This window comes from Silurus meridionalis, chromosome 8, assembly GCF_014805685.1.
Source record: "Silurus meridionalis isolate SWU-2019-XX chromosome 8, ASM1480568v1, whole genome shotgun sequence".
Classification (NCBI taxonomy): domain Eukaryota; kingdom Metazoa; phylum Chordata; class Actinopteri; order Siluriformes; family Siluridae; genus Silurus; species Silurus meridionalis.
Genome location: NC_060891.1, coordinates 20,595,176 through 20,618,437, shown reverse-complemented (window position 1 = coordinate 20,618,437; position 23,262 = coordinate 20,595,176). Strand labels below are relative to the sequence as shown.

Genomic DNA, 23,262 nt, shown 5'->3' with positions numbered 1-23,262 from the left:
TATTCTTGTAAATGTTTTGAAGTAATTGTGGTGTTTAAAATTACTTAAATCATCAGGACACCAAATGGACCTTTGCTGTGTTTCCACACGGACGATTAATGAGGTGATTCCGTTAAAACTGTACCTCTTTTAACTTTTATACGAATTACATAATCAGAGAATATTTGTATTTAGATAAACTCATTTTATTTTAAAGAAGACATTTAGAGCTTTCTATTCATATATTTATTATGTCTCTGAGGCAAGTATTCAATTAAAGAGAGATGACATAGATGGCAGAGAGCGCCCCTGTCTGTTTTCTATATTTTACTAAATCACAGCATTTTGTTGTTATTATGAATAATAAAAGTAATAAAATTAGACCCTTTACAGATTCGAATGATGTATTGCTCTTATCTGTATGATTAAAAAAAATAGTAATTTAAGTAAGTTTCGGCATTATAAGGAAAAAATGCCACAAAACCTCTGGTGCGTTTGCTGACCCCAGAGGGTTAATTGTGTGCATCATGGCGGATTTCGGGGCAGATTTGAGACTTGTTGCATCAGTAAAACATGTTTACTGATTGAAAAATTATTTGTCTGTGGAGTTTGAGAGAAGAAAGTATGTTGTGAATAATCGTGTGTTGCACTGAAGGTTTTAATATCAACTCTTTTCTATTTGCATATTTATATATTATTGGCGAAAATGCACGCTGCATTATTTGCGCGTTGATAAAATTTGTGTCGTTAAAATGAATTTGCATTTTGACAGCTCTAATTTATAAATTAATAGAAAAGAATTTCAAATTGTTTTACCTAATGAATGTACCCAGGCTAAACAACCACTATATAGAACACAAGCAGAGAAAAGATGATGATCAGGTGATCAGGAATGTCTCTGTTCTCAGTCATTTTTACTCTGTCCCCTCCACTTTAGCCCCCAACTTCTTTTTCCCTTTTGTCCTGCTCATTGTTGGCTTCATAAACTAGTCTATGTCTGTGGTGTGTAAGAGCCAGAAATGATACACTAGTGGTGGATTGAAAAAAGCCGCTCAATGACAGGAAATCAGTTGATAAGCTAAGAACGGCATGCAGTGAGAAAGTATTTGTACTTTGTAACTTCTATCCTCTGCCTGTATCTGCATGAGTCTGGACAAGGTGTTCATCTTACATCAGAAAAAAAAAATGTAAACGGTGCAACAGTGTGGGTGGGAGTCAAAATGTGGTTTAGGCTACATGTGCTGGAGGTTTAAAGAATGTGTAGAAACAAAGTCTGCATATAAAGTATTGTCCTTCTGTCCTTCATAATTAGGTAGTGACCCTGGAATAGGAAGTGTGCGAATGAGGATAGGAACTCAGAAATAAAGTCTTGACAGATCATTTATTTACTTTGGGTAAGATAGCTGCAATAGCTCAAATTTACTTTCATGTAAGGACATTATTCTCAGAGTATAATCTAAACCAGAAACTTATCGCTGTGCTATGACTTCCTTACCTATGGTGAAAAGAGGAAAACTATTTTTTTACTCATTTTACCAGCCTCAACAGAATATAAGGTTTATATTTGATTAGATATCCTTTTTTTTTTAATTTACACTAATTAAAACCTTTCCATGTTATTTCATCTTTATCTATTTGAGGTTGTGCATGGGTGTGGCTGTATTGTTTCAGTGTACTGATGTCATATCCTGTATCTCTGCTCATAATATAAATACTGGCTGAATGTGTCAGTGTATTTGACAGACTGTACATCATTCTACTCGTGTAAATGAATCAATATGATTAGATTTCCACTAACTAAATTAATCATTTGTGTGAGCTGCCTCTTAGGTAATAATATGAACTTCACATGACAATGAAAACATTATTTATATATATATATATATATATATATATATATATATATATATATATATATATATATATATATATATATATATATATATATATATATATATATATATATATATATATATAGAGAGAGAGAGAGAGAGAGAGAGAGAGAGAGAGAGAGAGAGAGACAAAGTATATAATTTTTTTTATTATGTTTTTTAGGCTCTTTCATTTGCAAAGATGTCCATCAACGTCCTGCTGATGTTTTGTGTTTGCCTGATCAGAGTATAACTCTAACCTGTAACCACAGCATCAAAAACTATGACACCATATTGTGGTATCAGAAAACACATGGAGACTCCAGCCTGAAACTCATTGGATATGCTCGTTATAGTAGTATAAAAGAAATCGAGAACAATTTTGATGGAAAATTTCACCTAACTGGAAATGGAGAGTCTTCAGTATCTCTACAAATATCCAAAGCAAGTCAAGTGCCACACAGCGCTCTGTACTTCTGTGCAGCTTATTACACACAGTGTCGCATACGTCCTCTCATTATAACAATAACCCATCTTTAAACAACTGTACAGACACATACACCTGTTTAACCACATTACAAGTCACAGCAACCACAATGCAGTCATTATTTCAACATTAAAATATTCTGCCAATGGAGTGACAGTGTGTGTGTGGGATGCAATTTTCTTTGTTTTATACAGGAGAAGATCTGTTCTCAAACATTCAATCAACAAACATAGATCCTAAACACTAAGCTACTACTGTGTCCTTTCCAATAAGCAAAATATATTATGATTTATTATCTCTATTTGCAGCACAACAGCTGCACACCACTCTGTACTTGTGTGCAGCTTATTACAGCCCTAATTTCAAAGATTAAATTGAGACAGTGTAAAATGAAAATAAAACAAAATGCAGCTGTAATCCTTAGCTTAGAATGCTTGAGAAACCCAACTACACCACCTAGGTTTTGTCACCATGCAGGACAATAAAATAAAATAAAATAAAATAAAATAAAATAAAAAGTTGTTAAGCACCAAGGTTACAGCAAATGTTCTGGTTCGACTTGATTAAAGACTGAGACATGACAGTCTAAAAACAATAGAAATTTATTTCACAACATTCTAAAAACAAACATGTAGGACAGTTTCTCTTAGGTAATTGAAGGTAATAATATGAAATGTACATGATATTGAAAACAAAATTTAACGTTGGTTATCTCGATCGGCACTGTGCAGCCGCAGAAGAACTCGCAAAAGTGGCGGAAAAATCAAGCCTTACAGCTGCTACAGGTGTTGTATTGTATACTGGTGAATCTCTGCTGTTAGTTAGTGCACATATGCCTTTTGTTGTTAAATGTTATACGATGAATGGGAGGCGAAAGTAGAAGCGCGGCGCTGAACAGCACACGGGAGAACGTGGGATGAGCAGCAAAAGCATAGAATGAACAACGGCAGTATCGAGGGGGAATCCGCGATGCGCTTTGGGAAGAAACCCGTTGAGAGAGTGCCGGTGGGAAGGCACGTACTGGGATACGCATGAGCGATAACAACGACCGCTGTGAACCAACATATACCAACAATAATGGACAGTGGAAGTTTAAATAGGAGCTGGTGATGATGCTAAACGAGCACCATATGTGCGCGATTGAAGCGGAGCTTCAGAGAAAGCGAAAGCACCTGCCGGCGTGGCAGGTGGATTCCTGACAGTTAAACATGTACTGTATGTATTTTTATAGCATGCCTTCATCAAACAAATCGCAGCAACGCTGTTGTGTAAAAAAACCCTCCTAAAACATGTGCATGCACATTCTCATTTATTAACGCACATCATGTACATAAAGAAATTTCAAGCACATTAATATATTGCCGCCATTTTGATTTTCGTTTATCTCGATCATCAGTTATCTCGATGCTTTTTGGCGACCCCCTAGGACATCGACATAACCGGGTTCCACTGTATATATATATATATATATATATATATATATATGTAGACAAAGTATATAATTTTTTATTCTGTTTTTTAGGCTCTTTTATTTGCAAAGATGTCCATTTGTTTTGCCTGATGTGAGTGTAACTTTATCTTGTAACCATATTGTGGTATCAGAGAACACATGAAGACTCCAGCCTGAAACTTACTGGATATGCAGTCTCTAGTCATGCAAAAAAAAAAACGAGGACAATTATGATGGAAAGTTTAACCTAACTGGAAATGGGAAGTCTTCAGTATCTCTACAAATATCCAAAGCAAGTCAAGTGCCACACAGCGCTCTGTACTTCTGTATTACACACAGTGTCGCATACGTCCTCTGATTATAATAATAACATGCATTTAATCAACTGTACAGACACATACACCTGTTTAACCATGTTACAAGACACAGGAAACACAATGCTGGCATTATTACAATATAAAGGCATTCGATCATTTTCTTTGTTAAATACAGGAGGAGATCTGCTCTCAAACATTTAATCTACATAAAAAGATTCTTAACACTTAGAAACTACTATTTCACATAGGGACACATGGTCCACTAATTTGTCTTCAAGAGCTGGAGGTCACCTATGATTGTGGCTCATCCTAGCACCAATAGATGGTGCTGTAGTTTAGTTCATTACGAATGTAAATGTAGATAAAGGCAGTTCTAAGGTTCTTTGTGCTAAAATTTGCACAAAATATGGGTGTGTCCAAAGTCTGGACTGATGTCATATCCTTTGCATTTAGTTGTCATGTGTTGTCAATTTGGATCACTTTTTATATCTTTTTTTCTCACACCAGTTTTAATTAATCATGTTCAGTTTTCTGTTTCAACTTATCTGTGTGAGCTGCCTTACAGGTAATAAAAGTGTAGCTACAACATTAGAAATATTTTTTAATTGTGTTCTGCATATATGGATCATGCCAAAAGTGTATTATTCCTAGATACACTAAAAATGATTAATCATTTTTTTTACCTCCTAGGTTCTTTCATTTGCAAAGAAGTCCATCAAAGTCCTGCTGATGTTTTGTGTTTGCCTGATCAGAGTTTAACTCTAACCTGTAACCACAGGATTAATAACTATAACACTATATTGTGGTATCAGAGAACACATGAAGACTCCAGCCTGAAACTCATTGGATATGCTCGCTCTGGTAGTATAAAAAAAATTGAGGACAATTTTGATGGAAAATTTAACCTAACTGGAGATGGGGCGTCTTCAGTGTCTCTAATAATATCCAAAGCAAGTCAAGTGCCACACAGCACTCTGTACTTCTGTGCAGCTTATTACACACAGTGTCGCATACGTCCTCTCATTATAACAATAACCCATCTTTAATCAACTGTACAGACACATACACCTGTTTAACCATGTTACAAGTCACAGCAACCACAATGCTGGCATTATTACAATATTTAAACATTCTGCCAGTGGAGTGACAGTGTACAGGAAGTTTTGGAGACAAGGTGAGGAAGGTGCATTTGAGATGGTTTGGATATGTACAGAGGAGGGACATGGGGTATCTTGGTAGGAGAATGCTGAGGATGGAGCCACCAGGAAGGAGAAAAAGAGGAAGGCTTATGCCTTAGGGTTTATGAATGTGGTGAGGGAAGACATACAGGTAGTTCAGACCTGGGCAAACGTGAGGCCAATCATAAATTACAGGGATGAACCGAATATTTTCGGCCAAAATACCTAAATCACAGAAACAACACGGCAGAAACACAATTGTAATGACGCAATAAAAAAAGCGCAGCCAGCACACGGTTATCTGGATAAGAGCAACATGTCTGCGGTGTGCGGATAGCGATTTGCAAAACATGCAATTCTGAAATTTCAAGAGATCTGCAAAGAGTTTCTCCAAGTTGGGTTTAAATTATCACCTGCAATCCAAATATCCCGATTGTTATTCTAAATATGAGAAGAACGCGGCGCAGAAAAAGTTTTCCAGTGATGGTGCCAAGGCAAAAGGCATAACACAAAAAATTATGGAATTTATTGCGTTAGATCAATGGTCGCCAGTGGCTCGACGGGTTGATCTTTGAAACATTCCCTGTGGATCCCAAAAATAATAATTATTATAATATAATACCATTTATTACACGGCTCTTCTTAATGCTGTAGATTAGAACGTTCCATTCACTTAAATGGGCTTCCAAACGTTCGGCGGTCAATTATTTTTGTTTAACAGACCGTTGCTAATAATAATTGACCGCTGTCTGTCTGTCAATACTATGAATGGTAACAAAAAAAATAACAATAATTTATAATAATAAATAAAACACTTTTGTAATTGATTTATTCTTTGAATTGCAATGCATTGATTTTAGTGAGGTTAGTACACACTCATAGCCATAAATGCAATGGTTCTAATAATTGACAATCTTTTCTTTCTGTGTTTCGGTTTTCAGTTTTGGCCTTGGTTTCCTCATTTTTGGTTTTTGGTTTCGGCCAAGAATTTTCATTTCGGTGCATCCCTAAAATATTATCGTTGGTGTGGCCCTCTGACACAATTCAGGTTTCTCATGTGGCCCCTTGTAAAAATTAATTGCCCACCCCTGAGGTAGTTGGTTTGAAAGAGGCAGATGTTGAGGACAGGGGGTTGTGGAGACGGATGATACGCTGTGGCGAAGAAGAAGAAGATTATGATTGCATTTTCATTTTAATTCATCATCTAGATGAGTTGCCTTTCATGTAAACTTACTAAATTCATGGTTTAAATAGAATATTTTATTCAATCCTAAGAATAAATTGCAAATTATTTGTGTTCTATTAAAAATTATATCTATCAAACGTCCAAGTAACACAAATTAGCATTAAACACCTTTCACATCTTTAAAATTCAGGTTCTGTGATTTTCAGAACTGTTTATCAGAACCCTGCTGATGTGCTGTGTTTGCCTGATGATCCAGAGCTAAAATAGGATACTGTGGTTTTAGAGAATACATATAGATACCAGTCTGAAGCTCATATATTTTTATACCAAGCAGGAATAGAAAAAAATTATGAAGGTAATTTTACAGTAAGTGGAATTGGAAAGTATTGGAATTGAAAAGTGTATAAATAATACTGAGGTGATATATATGTATAATGAATTATACTGATATATCACCTCAGTATTATTTGTACATTAAGGATTTACAATGAATAAAGTATTTTTTCAAATGAATTCAGATCAGGGCACATGGTCCACCAATCTCTCTTCAAGAGCTGGAGTCCCCATGTGATTTTGGTTCATCATAGAGCCATGAGATGGTGCTGTAGTTTAGTACATTACCCATGTAGAACTGCCTTTATATGCATTTACCTTTTTTTTGTGCTATGACTTGCACAAAATATAGGTGTGTCCAATTCTGGACTGATGTCATATCCTGTGCCTTCAGTTGTCATGTTTTGCTAGTTTGGATCACTTTTTAGATTATTTCTTTCACACACCAGTTTAAATGAATCATGTTTAGATGTCTGTTTCAACTTATCTGTGTGACCTGCCTTACAGGTAATAAAAGTGTATCTACAACATTAGAAATATTTTTTACATTGTGTTCTACATACTTTATATGTATCATGCTAAAAGTGTGTTACTCCTAGATACGCTAAAGACGCTTAATCACTTTTTCTTATCTCCTAGGTTCTTTCATTTGCAAAGAAGTCCATCAAAGTCCTGCTGATGTTTTGTGTTTGCCTGATCAGAGTATAACTCTAACCTGTAACCACAAAATTAAGAACTATGACACTATATTGTGGTATCAAAGAACACATGGAGACTCCAGCTTGAAACTTATTGGATATGCAAGCTATAGTCATACAAAAAAAATTGAAGGCAATTATGATGGAAAATTTAACCTAACTGGAAATGGAGAGTCTTCAGTGTCTCTAATAATATCCAAAGCAAGTCAAGTGCCACACAGCGCTCTGTACTTCTGTGCAGCTTATTACACACAGTGTCGCATACGTCCTCTCATTATAACAATAACCCGTCTTTAATAAACTGTACAGACACATACACCTGTTTAACCACATTCACAGCACATTCACAGCAACCACAATGCTGTCATTATTACAATATTAATAAAGTATTCTTCCAGTGGAGTGACAGTGTGTGTGATGTCATTTCTTTAGTTATATACTGATAGAGGTCAGTGTTAAAAAATTCAATCTACAAATATAAATCTTATACAGTGAGCTGTTACTGTGTCCTTTCCAATAAGCAAAAGATATGCACAGGGTTTGTTTTTTTTCTCACAGCTGCCTCAAGATTTAAATTTTACATTTAGATTAATAGGATTTATAGATTTATAATCGTTTGTGATAATTGATTTTAAATTAAAAGCTCATAAAACTATTTTCTCTCAATTATTTTAGAGCCTTAGACATCTTCATAAAGGTTACTTTCTGAACTATATGCTGTCTTTAATGCTTTTAACAGCAGCCTTTAATTTCAGTGTAATGATTACGATCCTAATGTTTAACAGTGTAACGTCACATCCTGTCTCATTACTGAATGTATATGATATCCGATCATGTCTTTTTTTTTGTTGTTGTTGTTTTAAGTTAATCAATATGATTACATTTTCATTTCAATTCATCAGCTAGATGAGTTGTCTTTCATGTACACTTTCTCAATTCATGGTTTAAATTGAATATTTTATTCAATCCAGAGAATATATTGAAATGCATTTGTGTTCTATTTAAAATTATATTTATCAAACGTCCATGTAACACAAATTAGGATTTAACACCTTTCATATCTTTTAAATTCAGGTTCTGTGATTTCCAAAACTGTTTATCAGAACCCTGCTGATGTGCTGTGTTTTCCTGATGAGAGTGTAACTCTTACCTGTAAACACAGTGTCCAGGGCTAAAATAGAATACTGTGGTTTTAGAGAACACATATAGATACCAGTCTGAAACTCATATATTTTTATACCAAGCAAGAATAAGAAAAAATATTTTGCAGGTAATTTAACGTGTGTGGAATTGGAGAATAATCAGTGTCTCTACAAATTCACAATTTCATTAATTATACAGATATATATTACCTCAGTATTATTTATACATTAAGGATTTACAATGAATGAGGTATTTTTTTAATTAATTCAGATCAGGGCACAGGGTCCACCAATCTCTCTTCAAGAGCTGGAGTCCCCATGTGCTTTTGGTTCATCATAGAGCCATGAGATGGTGCTGTAGTTTAGTACATTACCCATGTAGTACTACCTTTATCTGCATTTACCTTTCTTTGTGCTATGACTTGCACAAAATATGGGTGTGTCCAATTCTGGACTGATGTCATATCCTGTGCCTTCAGTTGTCATGTTTTGCTAGTTTGGATCACTTTTTAGATTATTTCTTTCACACACCAGTTTAAATGAATCATGTTTAGATTTCTGTTTCAACTTATCTGTGTGAGCTGCCTTACAGGTAATAAAAGTGTATCTACAACATTAGAAATATTTTTTACATTGTGTTCTACATACAGTATACGTATCATGCTAAAAGTGTGTTACTCCTAGATACGCTAAAGACGCTTAATCACTTTTTCTTATCTCCTAGGTTCTTTCATTTGCAAAGATGTCCATCAAAGTCCTGCTGATGTTTTGTGTTTGCCTGATCAGAGTATAACTCTAACCTGTAACCACAAAATTAATAGCTATGACACTATATTGTGGTATCAGAGAACACTTGGAGACTCCAGTCTGAAACTCATTGGATATGCTCGCTCTGGTAGTATAAAAAAAATTGAGGACAATTTTGATGGAAAATTTAACCTAACTGGACATGGGGCATCTTCAGTATCTCTAATAATATCCAAAGCAAGTCAAGTGCCACACAGCGCTCTGTACTTCTGTGCAGCTTATTACACACAGTGTCTCATAAGTCCTCTCATTATAACAATAACCCGTTTTTAATCAACTGTACAGACACATACACCTGTTTAACCACATTACAAGTCACAGCAACCACAATGCTGGCATTATTACAATATTAAAGCATTCTGCCAATGGAGTGACAGTGTGTGTGATGTCATTCCTTAGTTATATACAGATGGAGATTAGTGTTCAAACACACAATCCACAAATAAAGATCGTGAACACTAAACTATTACTGTGTCCTTTTTAACAAGCAAAATATATCAGCAGGTTTATTTAGTTTTTTGGGGGGGTTTATTCCCAACAGCTGCCTCAAGATTAAAATTTTACATTTAGATTATTTTATTAGGATTAATAGATTGATAATCTTCTGTGATAATTGATTTTAAATTAAAAGCTCAGAAAGCTATTTCCTGTAAAATAATTTTCGAGCCTTAGACATCTCCATAAAGGGTTACTTTCTGAAGAATATGCTGTCTTTAATGCTTTTACAGCAGCCTTTAATTTTAGCGTAGTTTGTGAAAAAAATATGGGTGTGTCCAAATTCTGGACTGATGTCACATCCTGTCGCCTTCAGTTGTCATGTGTTGCCAATTTGTATCACTTTTAGATTATTTCTTTCACACACCAGTTTAAATGAATCATGTTTAGATTTTTATTTAAACTTTTCTGTGTGAGCTGCCTTACAGGTAATAAAAGTGTAGTTTGTGTTCGACCTACTTTATATGTATCATGCTAAAAGAGTATTATTCCTAAATACACTAAAGATGTGTAATCACTTTTTTTTATCTCCTAGGTTCTTTCATTTGCAAAGATGTCCATCAAAGTCCTGCTGATGTTTTGTGTTTGCCTGATGTGAGTGTAACTTTAACTTGTAACCACAGTGTCAATAACTATGACACTATATTGTGGTATCAGAGAACACATGAAGACTCCAGCCTGAAACTTATTGGATATGCAGTCTCTAGTCATACAAAAAAAATCGAGGACAATTATGATGGAAAGTTTAACCTAACTGGAAATGGGAAGTCTTCAGTATCTCTACAAATATCCAAAGCAAGTCAAGTGCCACACAGCGCTCTGTACTTCTGTGCAGCTTATTACACACAGTGTCGCATACATCTTCTCATTATAACAATAACCCGTTTTTAATCAACTGTAAAAACACATACACCTGTTCAACCACATTACAATTCACCGCAACCACAATGCTGGCATTATTACAATATTAAAACATTCAACCAGTAGAGTGACAATGTGTGTGTGATGTCATATCCTTGGTTATATACAGGAGGAGATCTGTTCTCAAAAATTCAAACTACAAACATAGAACACTGACCTACTACTGACAAACATAAACACTGACCTACTACAGTGTCACAAAGGGACACATGGTCCACTAATTTGTCTTTAAGAGCTGGACTTCAGCTTTGATTGTGGCTCATCCTAGCGCCACTAGGTGGTGCTGTAGTTTAGTTTACTATTCATGTAAATGCAGATCAAAGGCAGTTCTAAAGTTCTTTGTACTATGACATGCACAAAATATGGGTGTGTCTAACATCTGGACTGATGTCATATCCTGCGCCTTCAGTTGACATGTTGCCAATTTGGATCACTTTTTAGATCATTTCTTTCTCACACCTTTTAATTAATCAGTATGTTCAGATTTCTGTTTCAACTTATCTGTGTGAGCTGCCTTACAGGTAATAGAAGTGTAGTTACAACATCAGAAATATTTTTTTTTACATTGTGTTTTGCCTATTTGGATCATATTAAAGATGCACTTTTCTTATCACCTAGGTTGTTTCTTTTGCAACGAAGTCCATCAAAGTCCTGCTGATGTTTTGTGTTTGCCTGATGAGAATGTAACTCTAACCTGCAAGCACAACATCAACAATTATGACACAATCTTGTGGTACAAACGTACATATGGAGACACCAACCTGCAGTTAATTGCATATGCTTATTATGAAAATCCAAAATATGAGAAAAATGAAGACAATTTTACTCTAATTGGAGATGGGAGATCATCAGTTTCCCTACAGATATCGAAAGCAAGACACAGTGCCCTGTACTCCTGTGCAGCTTATTACACACAGTGCTATACACGTCCTCTTTTTAAAACAAAAACCTTAATCAAGTCTACACACCTGTTTAACCACAAATTATAGCGAATGTCACACGACTGGTATGGCTTTTGCAGTAAATTTTTTAGGGCAAATCAGAGTGAGGACATTTCTACAGAGCCTCTAGTTCACTATGCTGTGAATTAATAATTAGAAATGTTTATTTAAGTGGAAATAAACAGTGAATATCATGCACAATCATGTCTAAAAAAATGAGGAAAAACAGAACCAATCAAATTTTAACACTGCAGAACATTAACACCCCACAACACCTCTGACCCAGTCATCTAACCATCAAAATTTGGTCCTTGTTAAACTCACACAAAACCTTACGCTTGCCATTTTTCCTGCTTCTAACACAAATGTGTAAAGATGACAAAATCATTACTTGCTGCTTAATATATCCCACCCACTAACAGGTGCAAAGAGATAATCACTGCTGTTTACTTTACCTTTCATAATGCTATATTGTCATAATGTTATGCCTAGATGATGTATACACACACGCACACACATTTTAATAAAGAAAAAATACATGCACTGTATTTCAGCATAAATCCTTTAAAAATGTTAATTTACTCAAGTACGTCTTGCCATCATTCATTATGGTCCCTGTTAAAAACTTTACTAATCACATGATTACCATATCACTGCTGATGAAATGATCCACCCACTTTTGGGACAGTCCTGTTGTAGTGTTATAGCATTCTAGCCCTGATTTTAACAGTATTTTAACATGATTGATTTCAAACTCCTTATTCTCTCCATGGTGCTGAGCGGTGCGTTTTTTTGTCACTTCTAGATGACATTAATCATGATTATTCATATTTATTATCTTATTTTTTTGTGAAATAATATTAATATGCAGCATGTTATCTGTATGACTCCCTTTAACAGGCTTGTCTGAGGCAATACATGTGAATCAGTCTCCATCACATTTACTGAGGATGGCCGAGGACTCTGCTGTAATTAATTGCTCACATGATGATCCGGTGTATGATCGCATCCTCTGGTACAAACATTCTGACCAGGAGTTTGAATTAATGGGAAACATTTATGACACTTTCCCCAATATTGAGCTTCTTTATAAGGACAAAATAAAAATTGATGGAAATGCAGTCAAAGAATGTTCTTTAACTGTAAAGAATATTTCCTCTGCGGACTCTGGGTTGTATTTTTGTGTAGCCAGAAGAGCACACTGGTTCATATGTCATCACTGTATAACAAATACTTCATCTCAGCTGCTGATAGTTATCCAATTTTAAAACCACAGTCACATACTATAGAAAAGTTAACAACAAGCAAATTATGTTATTTCCTGTTCTTGTATAATATGGCGCCATACCTGAGAAGAATATGTTTACTCTATATGCAGAACCATGAGAATAATCATTTTCACAATCGGTTTCTTTATCATTTTTCTGACAGGTAGTAAAATATTACTTTTTTGTTTTTGTGATCAGCAGTGTTCATTTGTATGCATGGTTAACCTTTTTTTGGTTTAACAGGGACATCATTAAGTTCCAATCTGAGACAAAATCCTCCTGATTTGCTAATGAATGAGAATGATGTTGCAAGGCTCGAATGTTCTCATTGTGTACAAAGCTACAATGTTATCCTCTGGTACAAACAATCAGAGGAAAAAATCTACAACATCTTGGATTTCTCTACAAAAACAATAAATATATAGAATCTGGTTTGAATTGAGAAATTTAACTGGATGGAGATGGAGCAAGTGATGCCTTTCTTATAATGGAAAATCTGTTGACAAATGACAGTGCTGTGTATTACTGTGCAGCTCGTACACACAGTATACTAGATCTTTGGTTAACTCTACAAAAAGCTAACATCGCATCTTTGTCATATGCGTGTAGCAAGAAGAGTTAGGGTATAAATATGTGTGTTCTTTTGGGACAACCTGTTGTCACACAACCTGTGTCACTGTGAATTAATACTGGTATAAGAAGAAATAAATCAATAATAAATACTCAAAATAAAGATTTGACTTTATTGTAAATTTATTTTTCCACTTTTGTAAAGCCAAAAAGTGTTAGAAATCTAGTTGTGTTTAGATACATGTAAGTGAAATATTTCTAGATACTGATCTAAATACTGTATACATCTACATACAGAATTGTTAATTTACATCATGTACTTATTGACAACTAAATAAGTAGAGTATCAAAAGAAGTCCATAAGGGGGCAGTAGTGATTCATATAAAAAAGCAACAATTGGCTTTGTCAAGACTATTTCACAGTGCAGTCATCAACTTAATATTCTTAATATGTTTCTAAGTATCATGATGTTTAGAGCTACAGCAGCATATTTTCTGTTGCACTGTTTCATAGGTGAGTAAAAATGTAGTCACATTCGTCTTCAAAATCTATATATTACATGTGTAATTGGTTCTAATTGTTTTTTCTCTTCATAATATTCTTCTATAGAGCTGCATCAGCTTAACTGTTTCACAGTCCCCTGCTGAGTTATTCTTGAAACCTGGTGAATCGTTAAATATCACATGCAGTCACCATGACCAAAAATATGATAAAATATATTGGTATCAGCAGATTAACCAGCAAAGTCTCGAGTTCATCGGGTTTCTCAACTTCAAAAACCCCCAAATAGAAAAGAATGGGTTCAACATTTCAGGAGATGCAGAGAAAGAAGGTTATCTCACAGTACAGTCTGTGACAGCAGACTATAGTATTTTGTATTTCTGTGCAGTCAGTCGCACAGTGCTATATACACACTAAACCCTGCACTGAAATCTCCTCCTGTGTCATGTGACATCTTGCAGCATATGATGCATTTGCACCTGCATTGAGGACTTGAGTATATACAATCAAAAGGCAAGTGAAGTCACTGATATTTTATCATTTAAGATAACATTCAATAAGTTACAAATAGGACTCCAGTCTGGAAAGGGATACTTGACAAGATGGCTAAAACCATCATCCCATGGATATTCATAATCATTCTTAAAGGTAAGCATAATTATAGAAATTACTCACTATATCAATTATGTTCAAACTTCTAACAAACACATACATCACTTTTCTTTATAGCTGCAGTGATCTTTTCCATCAGTGTACAGCAAACACCTCAACATCTAATGATCACACCAGACAAGAGTGAAGCAAAGATAAAATGCTGGCATGGTGATACCACCTATCCCTACATGAACTGGTACCAACAAAAGACCAACAGCGACTCTATTGAGCTCATTGGACAACTAATTAATGACAGATTCACTCCCGAGGTGAAGTTTAATGCACGATTCACCACATCAGGAAGCTCTACAGGAGATGCGTTCCTGCTTATAGCCAGTTTAACTCCTGAGGACAGTGCAGTATATTTCTGTGCTGCTAGAAGCACAGCCACACATCCTCCCTTTCTGTTGAACAAAAAGCTTCACACCAAACACCTGGAAATAAGATCTGTTCTCTGGTTAGTCCATCACTCCAGTTACATTACTGCTATTCAGAACTATTATGTTTATGCTCCAATGCTACTGTGCAAAAAATGTTTTTACCTTATAGTTTGTCTACTGTATTGTTACTTTATAGTTTTTGACTTTGTACATTGTATTCATTTACTGCACCTTGCATTACTCTGGTACACATGTAGCAGGATTCTAGAAGATCTTGGGCCTAGACGAGACCAGCACCTCTGAAGAATCTAGAGAATACTGTTGTTATGTTTTCAATGTATCAAGGTACAAATGTTTACTTTGGCACTAGATGAACATGAAATACTCTATGTTTGGGATCTTTTACTCATATCCCTGACAAGAGGAGATAAAAAAAAAAATTCACAAGCCATTTGAAAATATATGGTAAAAACAGTTAAAACAACTTTTCAAAGTTGCTAAAATTGTGTGATCACTTCACACAGGTAGTACCATAATTTAAACAAGTTGTTTGATAGTTCTACATGCGATATGAACATAAACCTGATCAATTCAGTCTGTGACCTGAGACCAACTTGCAAAATATTACTGATCTTCACAAACCACAGTGTGAGTGGAATCTTTAAAGTTTTTCTCCAAATCAAATTTGATAAATGTTTACTGTGGGTGTAATACATGTAAAAGAGAAACATTTCCAGTGACACACACACGCAGTACTGTATAGTAGAAAATGTTGCACAATGTGAAGGGTTCCACAAGCATCTACTACATGTATGCTTAGAAATATCAATTATATGTTATATGCAAGTTGCTTTGATAGCTACTGTAGAGGTAAATGGACATAAGCCTGATCAATTATGTTTTTGTGATCAGGCATCAGTATATTAAATATTATTCCTGCACTACAGCTGGGTTCCCCCCTATTTAAAATACTTTTGTAGTATGTGTATGCTTATAAATCACTTAAATGTACTTACTGTATATGCGAGCTGATGTATCAGTAATATTTATATATAATAAAAAAAAGCATTTTCGTGGTGTGCACAGTGCCATCCAGCCAGTGAATTATCAGAAGAAGAGGTCCATAAGGAGGCAGTAGTGAATCATATAACATTATACAACACATGACTGTATCCAGATTCCTCTCCATCACAGTCATCAGATCAGTTTAATTTTATAAATGTCACCACACATAATGATGTTTCGAGCTTCAGTAACATATTTAGTACACTGGTTTTTAGGTGAGTACATGTTTAATTTTTTTTTTTATAAATTAAGTACTAATAACTGCTTCTAATCGTTTCCTCCATCTAATATTTCTCTAGGAAGCTACCTGTGTTTATCTGTTTCACAGATCCCAGCTAATCTATTCCTGAAACCAAGGGAATCATTAAATATCACAAGCAGTGACCATGACTAAAAAATATGATAAAATATATTGGTATCAGCAGATTACCCAGCAAAGTCTTGAGTTCATCAGGTTTCTCAACTTCAAAAATCCCCAAATAGAAAAGAATGGGTTCAACATTTCAGGAGATGCAGAAAAAGAAGGTTATCTCACAGTACAGTCTGTGACAGCAGACTATAGTATTTTGTATTTCTGTGCAGTCAGTCGCACAGTGCTATATACACACTAAACCCTGCACTTATATCTCCTCCTGTGTCATGTGACATCTTGCAGCATATGATGCATTTGCACCTGCATTGAGGATTTGAGTATATACAATCAAAAGGCAGGTGAAGTCACTGATATTTTATCATTTAAGATAACATTCAATAAGTTACAAATAGGACTCCAGTCTGGAAAAAGAATACTTGACAAGATGGCTAAAACCATCATCCCGTGGATATTCATAATCATTCTTAAAGGTAAGCATAATTATAGAAATTACTCACTATATCAATTATGTTCAAACTTCTAACAAACACATACATCACTTTTCTTTATAGCTGCAGTGATCTTTTCCATCAGTGTACAGCAAACACCTCAACATCTAATGATCACACCAGACAAGAGTGAAGCAAAGATAAAATGCTGGCATGGTGATACCAGCTATCCCTACATGAACTGGTACCAACAAAAGACCAACAGCGACACTATTGAGCTCATTGGACTGCTATTTAATGACAAATTCACTCCCGAGGCGAAGTTTAATGCACGATTCACCACATCAGGAAAATCCACAGGAGATGCGTTCCTGCTTATAGCCAGTTTAACTCCTGAGGACAGTGCAGTATATTTCTGTGCTGCTAGAAGCACAGCCACACATCCTCCCTTTCTGTTGAACAAAAAGCTTTACACCAAACACCTGGAAATAAGATCTGTTCTCTGGTTAGTCAATCACTCCAGTTACTTTACTGCTATTCAGAACTATTATGTTTATGCTCCAATGCTACTGTGCAAAAAAATTATTTACCTTATAGTTTGTCTACTGTATTGTTACTTTATAGTTTTTGACTTTGTACATTGTATTCATTTACTGCACCTCGCGTTACTCTGGTACACGTGTAGCAGGATTCTAAAAGATCTTGGGCCTAGACTAGACCAGATCCACTGAAGAATCAAGAGCAGGCATCACCAACATGGTAGCCCACAAGGACCCCATGAGTAGCCCGCATCCCTTTTCTAAAAATAGCTGTTTCCTACTTTGTTAAATCATTGTTAATAATTATTATGAGAAATCATTAACATGATCTTCACATAGAAGAATATAATTAATTATTAATAATAACATATAATAAAATGTAAATTGAGCAAATTTGATTTTTTAGATCAAACTGAAAACTGTGTGTATCAAACTGGTAGCCCTTCACATTAATCGGTACCCAAGAAGTAGCTTTCAGTTTAAAAAAGGTTGGTGACCCCTGATCTAGAGGATACTGTTGTACTCCTCAACAGATAGGAGTACAGGAGAAAGGATACTGTTGCTTACTCCTATCCCTGACAAGAGGAGATTAAAAAAAATCACAAGCCATTTGAAAATATATGGTAAAAACAATTGAAACATATTTTCATAGTTGCTAAAATTGTGTGATCACTTCACACAGTTAGTATCATAATTTGAACAAGTTGTTTGATAGTTCTACATGCGATATGAACATAAACCTGATCAATTCAGTCTGTGACCTGAGACCAACTTGCAAAATATTACTGATCTTCACAAACCACAGTGTGAGTGGAATCATTTAAGTTTTTCTCCAAATCAAATTTGATAAATGTTTACTGTGGGTGTAATACATGTAAAAGAGAAACATTTCCAGTGACACACACACACAGTACTGTATAGTAGAAAATGTTGCACAATGTGAAGGGTTCCACAAGCATCTACTACATGTATGCTTAGAAATATCAATTATATGTTATATGCAAGTTGCTTTGATAGCTACTGTAGAGGTAAATGGACATAAGCCTGATCAATTATGTTTTTGTGATCAGGCATCAGTATATTAAATATTATTCCTGCACTACAGCTGGGTTCCCCCCTATTTAAAATACTTTTGTAGTATGTGTATGCTTATAAATTACTTAAATGTACTTACTGTATATGCAAGCTGATGTATCAGTAATATTTATATATAATAAAAAAAAAGCATTTTCGTGGTGTGCACAGTGCCATCCAGCCAGTGAATTATCAGAAGAAGAGGTCCATAAGGAGGCAGTAGTGAATCATATAACATTATACAACACATGACTGTATCCAGATTCCTCTCCATCACAGTCATCAGATCAGTTTAATTTTAGATATGTCACCACACATAATGATGTTTCGAGCTTCAGTAACATATTTAGTACACTGGTTTTTAGGTGAGTACATGTTTAATTTTTTTTTTTATAAATTAAGTACTAATAACTGCTTCTAATCGTTTCCTCCATCTAATATTTCTCTAGGAAGCTGCCTGTGTTTATCTGTTTCACAGATCCCAGCTAATCTATTCCTGAAACCAAGGGAATCATTAAATATCACAAGCAGTGACCATGACTAAAAAATATGATAAAATATATTGGTATCAGCAGATTACCCAGCAAAGTCTTGAGTTCATCAGGTTTCTCAACTTCAAAAATCCCCAAATAGAAAAGAATGGGTTCAACATTTCAGGAGATGCAGAAAAGAAGGTTATCTCACAGTACAGTCTGTGACAGCAGACTATAGTATTTTGTATTTCTGTGCAGTCAGTCGCACAGTGCTATATACACACTAAACCCTGCACTTATATCTCCTCCTGTGTCATGTGACATCTTGCAGCATGAATCATTTGCACCTGAATTGAGGACTTGAGTATATACAATCAAAAGGCAGGTGGAGTCACTGATATTTTATCATTTAAGATAACATTCAATAAGTTACAAATAGGACTCCAGTCTGGAAAAGAATACTTGACAAGATGGCTAAAACCATCATCCCATGGATATTCATAATCATTCTTAAAGGTAAGCATGATTACAGAAATTACTCACTATATCAATTATGTTCAAACTTCTAACAAACACATACATCACTTTTCTTTATAGCTGCAGTGATCTTTTCCCTCACTGTACAGCAAACACCTCAACATCTAATGATCACACCAGACAAGAGTGAAGCAAAGATAAAATGCTGGCATGGTGATACCACCTATCTCTACATGAACTGGTACCAACAAAAGACCAACAGCGACACTATTGAGCTCATTGGACTGCTAGTCAATGACAAATTCACTCCCGAGGCGAAGTTTAATGCACGATTCACCACATCAGGAAGCTCTACAGGAGATGCGTTCCTGCTTATAGCCAGTTTAACTCCTGAGGACAGTGCAGTATATTTCTGTGCTGCTAGAAGCACAGCCACACATCCTCCCTTTCTGTTGAACAAAAGCTTTACACCAAACACCTGGAAATAAGATCTGTTCTCTGGTTAGTCAATCACTCCAGTTACGTTACTGCTATTTAGAACTATTATGTTTATGCTCCAATGCTACTGTGCAAAAAATTATTTACCTTATAGTTTGTCTACTGTATTGTTACTTTATAGTTTTTGACTTTGTACATTGTATTCATTTACTGCACCTTGCATTACTCTGGTACACGTGTAGCAGGATTCTAAAAGATCTTGGGCCTAGACTAGACCAGATCCACTGAAGAATCAAGAGCAGGCATCACCAACATGGTAGCCCACAAGGACCCCATGAGTAGCCCGCATCCCTTTTCTAAAATAGCTGTTTCTACTTTGTTAAATCATTGTTAATAATTATTATGAGAAATCATTAACATGATCTTCACATAGAAGAATATAATTAATTATTAATAATAACATATAATAAAATGTAAATTGAGCAAATTTGATTTTTAGATCAAACTGAAAACTGTGTGTATCAAACTGGTAGCCCTTCACATTAATCGGTACCCAAGAAGTAGCTTTCAGTTTAAAAAGGTTGGTGACCCTGATCTAGAGGATACTGTTGTACTCCTCAACAGATAGGAGTACAGGAGAAAGGATACTGTTGTACTCCTCAACAGATAGGAGTACAGGAGAAAGGATACTGTTGTACTCCTCAACAGATAGGAGTACAGGAGAAAGGATACTGTTGTACTCCTCAACAGATAGGAGTACAGGAGAAAGGATACTGTTGTACTCCTCAACAGATAGGAGTACAGGAGAAAGGATACTGTTGTACTCCTCAACAGATAGGAGTACAGGAGAAAGGATACTGTTGCTTACTCCTATCCCTGACAAGAGGAGATTAAAAAAAATCACAAGCCATTTGAAAATATATGGTAAAAACAATTGAAACATATTTTCATAGTTGCTAAAATTGTGTGATCACTTCACACAGGTAGTAGCATAATTTGAAGTTGTTCGATAGTTCTACATGCGATATGAACATAAACCTGATCAATTCAGTCTGTGACCTGAGACCAACTTGCAAAATATTACTGATCTTCTCAAACCACAGTGTGAGTGGAATCATTTAAGTTTTCTCCAAATCAAATTTGATAAATGTTTACTGTGGGTGTAATACATGTAAAAGAGAAACATTTCCAGTGACACACACACACACACACACACACACACAGTACTGTATAGTAGAAAATGTTGCACAATGTGAAGGGTTCCACAAGCATCTACTACATGTATGCTTAGAAATATCAATTATATGTTATATGCAAGTTGCTTTGATAGCTACTGTAGAGGTAAATGGACATAAGCCTGATCAATTATGTTTTTGTGATCAGGCATCAGTATATTAAATATTATTCCTGCACTACAGCTGGGTTCCCCTATTTAAAATACTTTTGTAGTATGTGTATGCTTATAAATTACTTAAATGTACTTACTGTATATGCAAGCTGATGTATCAGTAATATTTATATATAATAAAATGTAAATTGAGCAAATTTGATTTTTAGATCAAACTGAAAACTGTGTGTATCAAACTGGTAGCCCTTCACATTAATCGGTACCCAAGAAGTAGCTTTCAGTTTAAAAAGGTTGGTGACCCTGATCTAGAGGATACTGTTGTACTCCTCAACAGATAGGAGTACAGGAGAAAGGATACTGTTGTACTCCTCAACAGATAGGAGTACAGGAGAAAGGATACTGTTGTACTCCTCAACAGATAGGAGTACAGGAGAAAGGATACTGTTGCTTACTCATATCCCTGACAAGAGGAGATAAAAAAAAATTCACAAGCCATTTGAAAATATATGGTAAAACAGTTAAAACAACTTTTCAAAGTTGCTAAAATTGTGTGATCACTTCACACAGGTAGTACCATAATTTAAACAAGTTGTTTGATAGTTCTACATGCGATATGAACATAAACCTGATCAATTCAGTCTGTGACCTGAGACCAACTTGCAAAATATTACTGATCTTCACAAACCACAGTGTGAGTGGAATCTTTAAAGTTTTTCTCCAAATCAAATTTGATAAATGTTTACTGTGGGTGTAATACATGTAAAAGAGAAACATTTCCAGTGACACACACACGCAGTACTGTATAGTAGAAAATGTTGCACAATGTGAAGGGTTCCACAAGCATCTACTACATGTATGCTTAGAAATATCAATTATATGTTATATGCAAGTTGCTTTGATAGCTACTGTAGAGGTAAATGGACATAAGCCTGATCAATTATGTTTGTGATCAGGCACCAGTATATTAAATATTATTCCTGCACTACAGCTGGGTTCCCCCCTATTTAAAATACTTTTGTAGTACATGTATGCTTATAAATCATTTAAATGTACTTACTGTATATGCAAGCGGATGTATCAGCAATATTTATATATAATAACAAAAAGCATTTTCATGGTGTGCACAGTGCTATCCAGCCAGTGGAGTATCAGTAGAAGAGGTCCATTAGGAGGCAGTAGTGAATCATATAACATTATACAACACATGACTGTATCCAGATTCCTCTCCATCACAGTCATCAGATCAGTTTAATTTTAGATATGTCACCACACATAATGATGTTTCGAGCTTCAGTAACATATTTAGTACACTGGTTTTTAGGTGAGTACATGTTTAGATTTTTTATTTTTTTTTTTATAAATTAAGTACTAATAACTGCTTCTAATCGTTTCCTCCATCTAATATTTCTCTAGGAAGCTACCTGTGTTTATCTGTTTCACAGATCCCAGCTAATCTATTCCTGAAACCAAGGGAATCATTAAATATCACAAGCAGTGACCATGACTAAAAAATATGATAAAATATACTGGTATCAGCAGATTACCCAGCAAAGTCTTGAGTTCATCAGGTTTCTCAACTTCAAAAATCCCCAAATAGAAAAGAATGGGTTCAACATTTCAGGAGATGCAGAGAAAGAAGGTTATCTCACAGTACAGTCTGTGACAGCAGACTATAGTATTTTGTATTTCTGTGCAGTCAGTCGCACAGTGCTATATACACACTAAACCCTGCACTGAAATCTCCTCCTGTGTCATGTGACATCTTGCAGCATGAATCATTTGCACCTGAATTGAGGACTTGAGTATATACAATCAAAAGGCAGGTGGAGTCACTGATATTTTATCATTTAAGATAACATTCAATAAGT

At 35.2% G+C, this 23,262-nt stretch overlaps 1 gene segment (V, D, J or C); it reads left to right on the top strand.

Annotated features, from left to right (window-relative positions):
- The first annotated feature begins 14,652 nt into the window (after positions 1–14,652).
- LOC124389574 lies at positions 14,653–16,906 on the top strand. The segment is given in 3 exon segments: positions 14,653–14,793; positions 14,875–15,256; positions 16,900–16,906. Coding segments are annotated over 3 exon segments (435 nt in total).
- Positions 16,907–23,262: the final 6,356 nt, after the last annotated feature.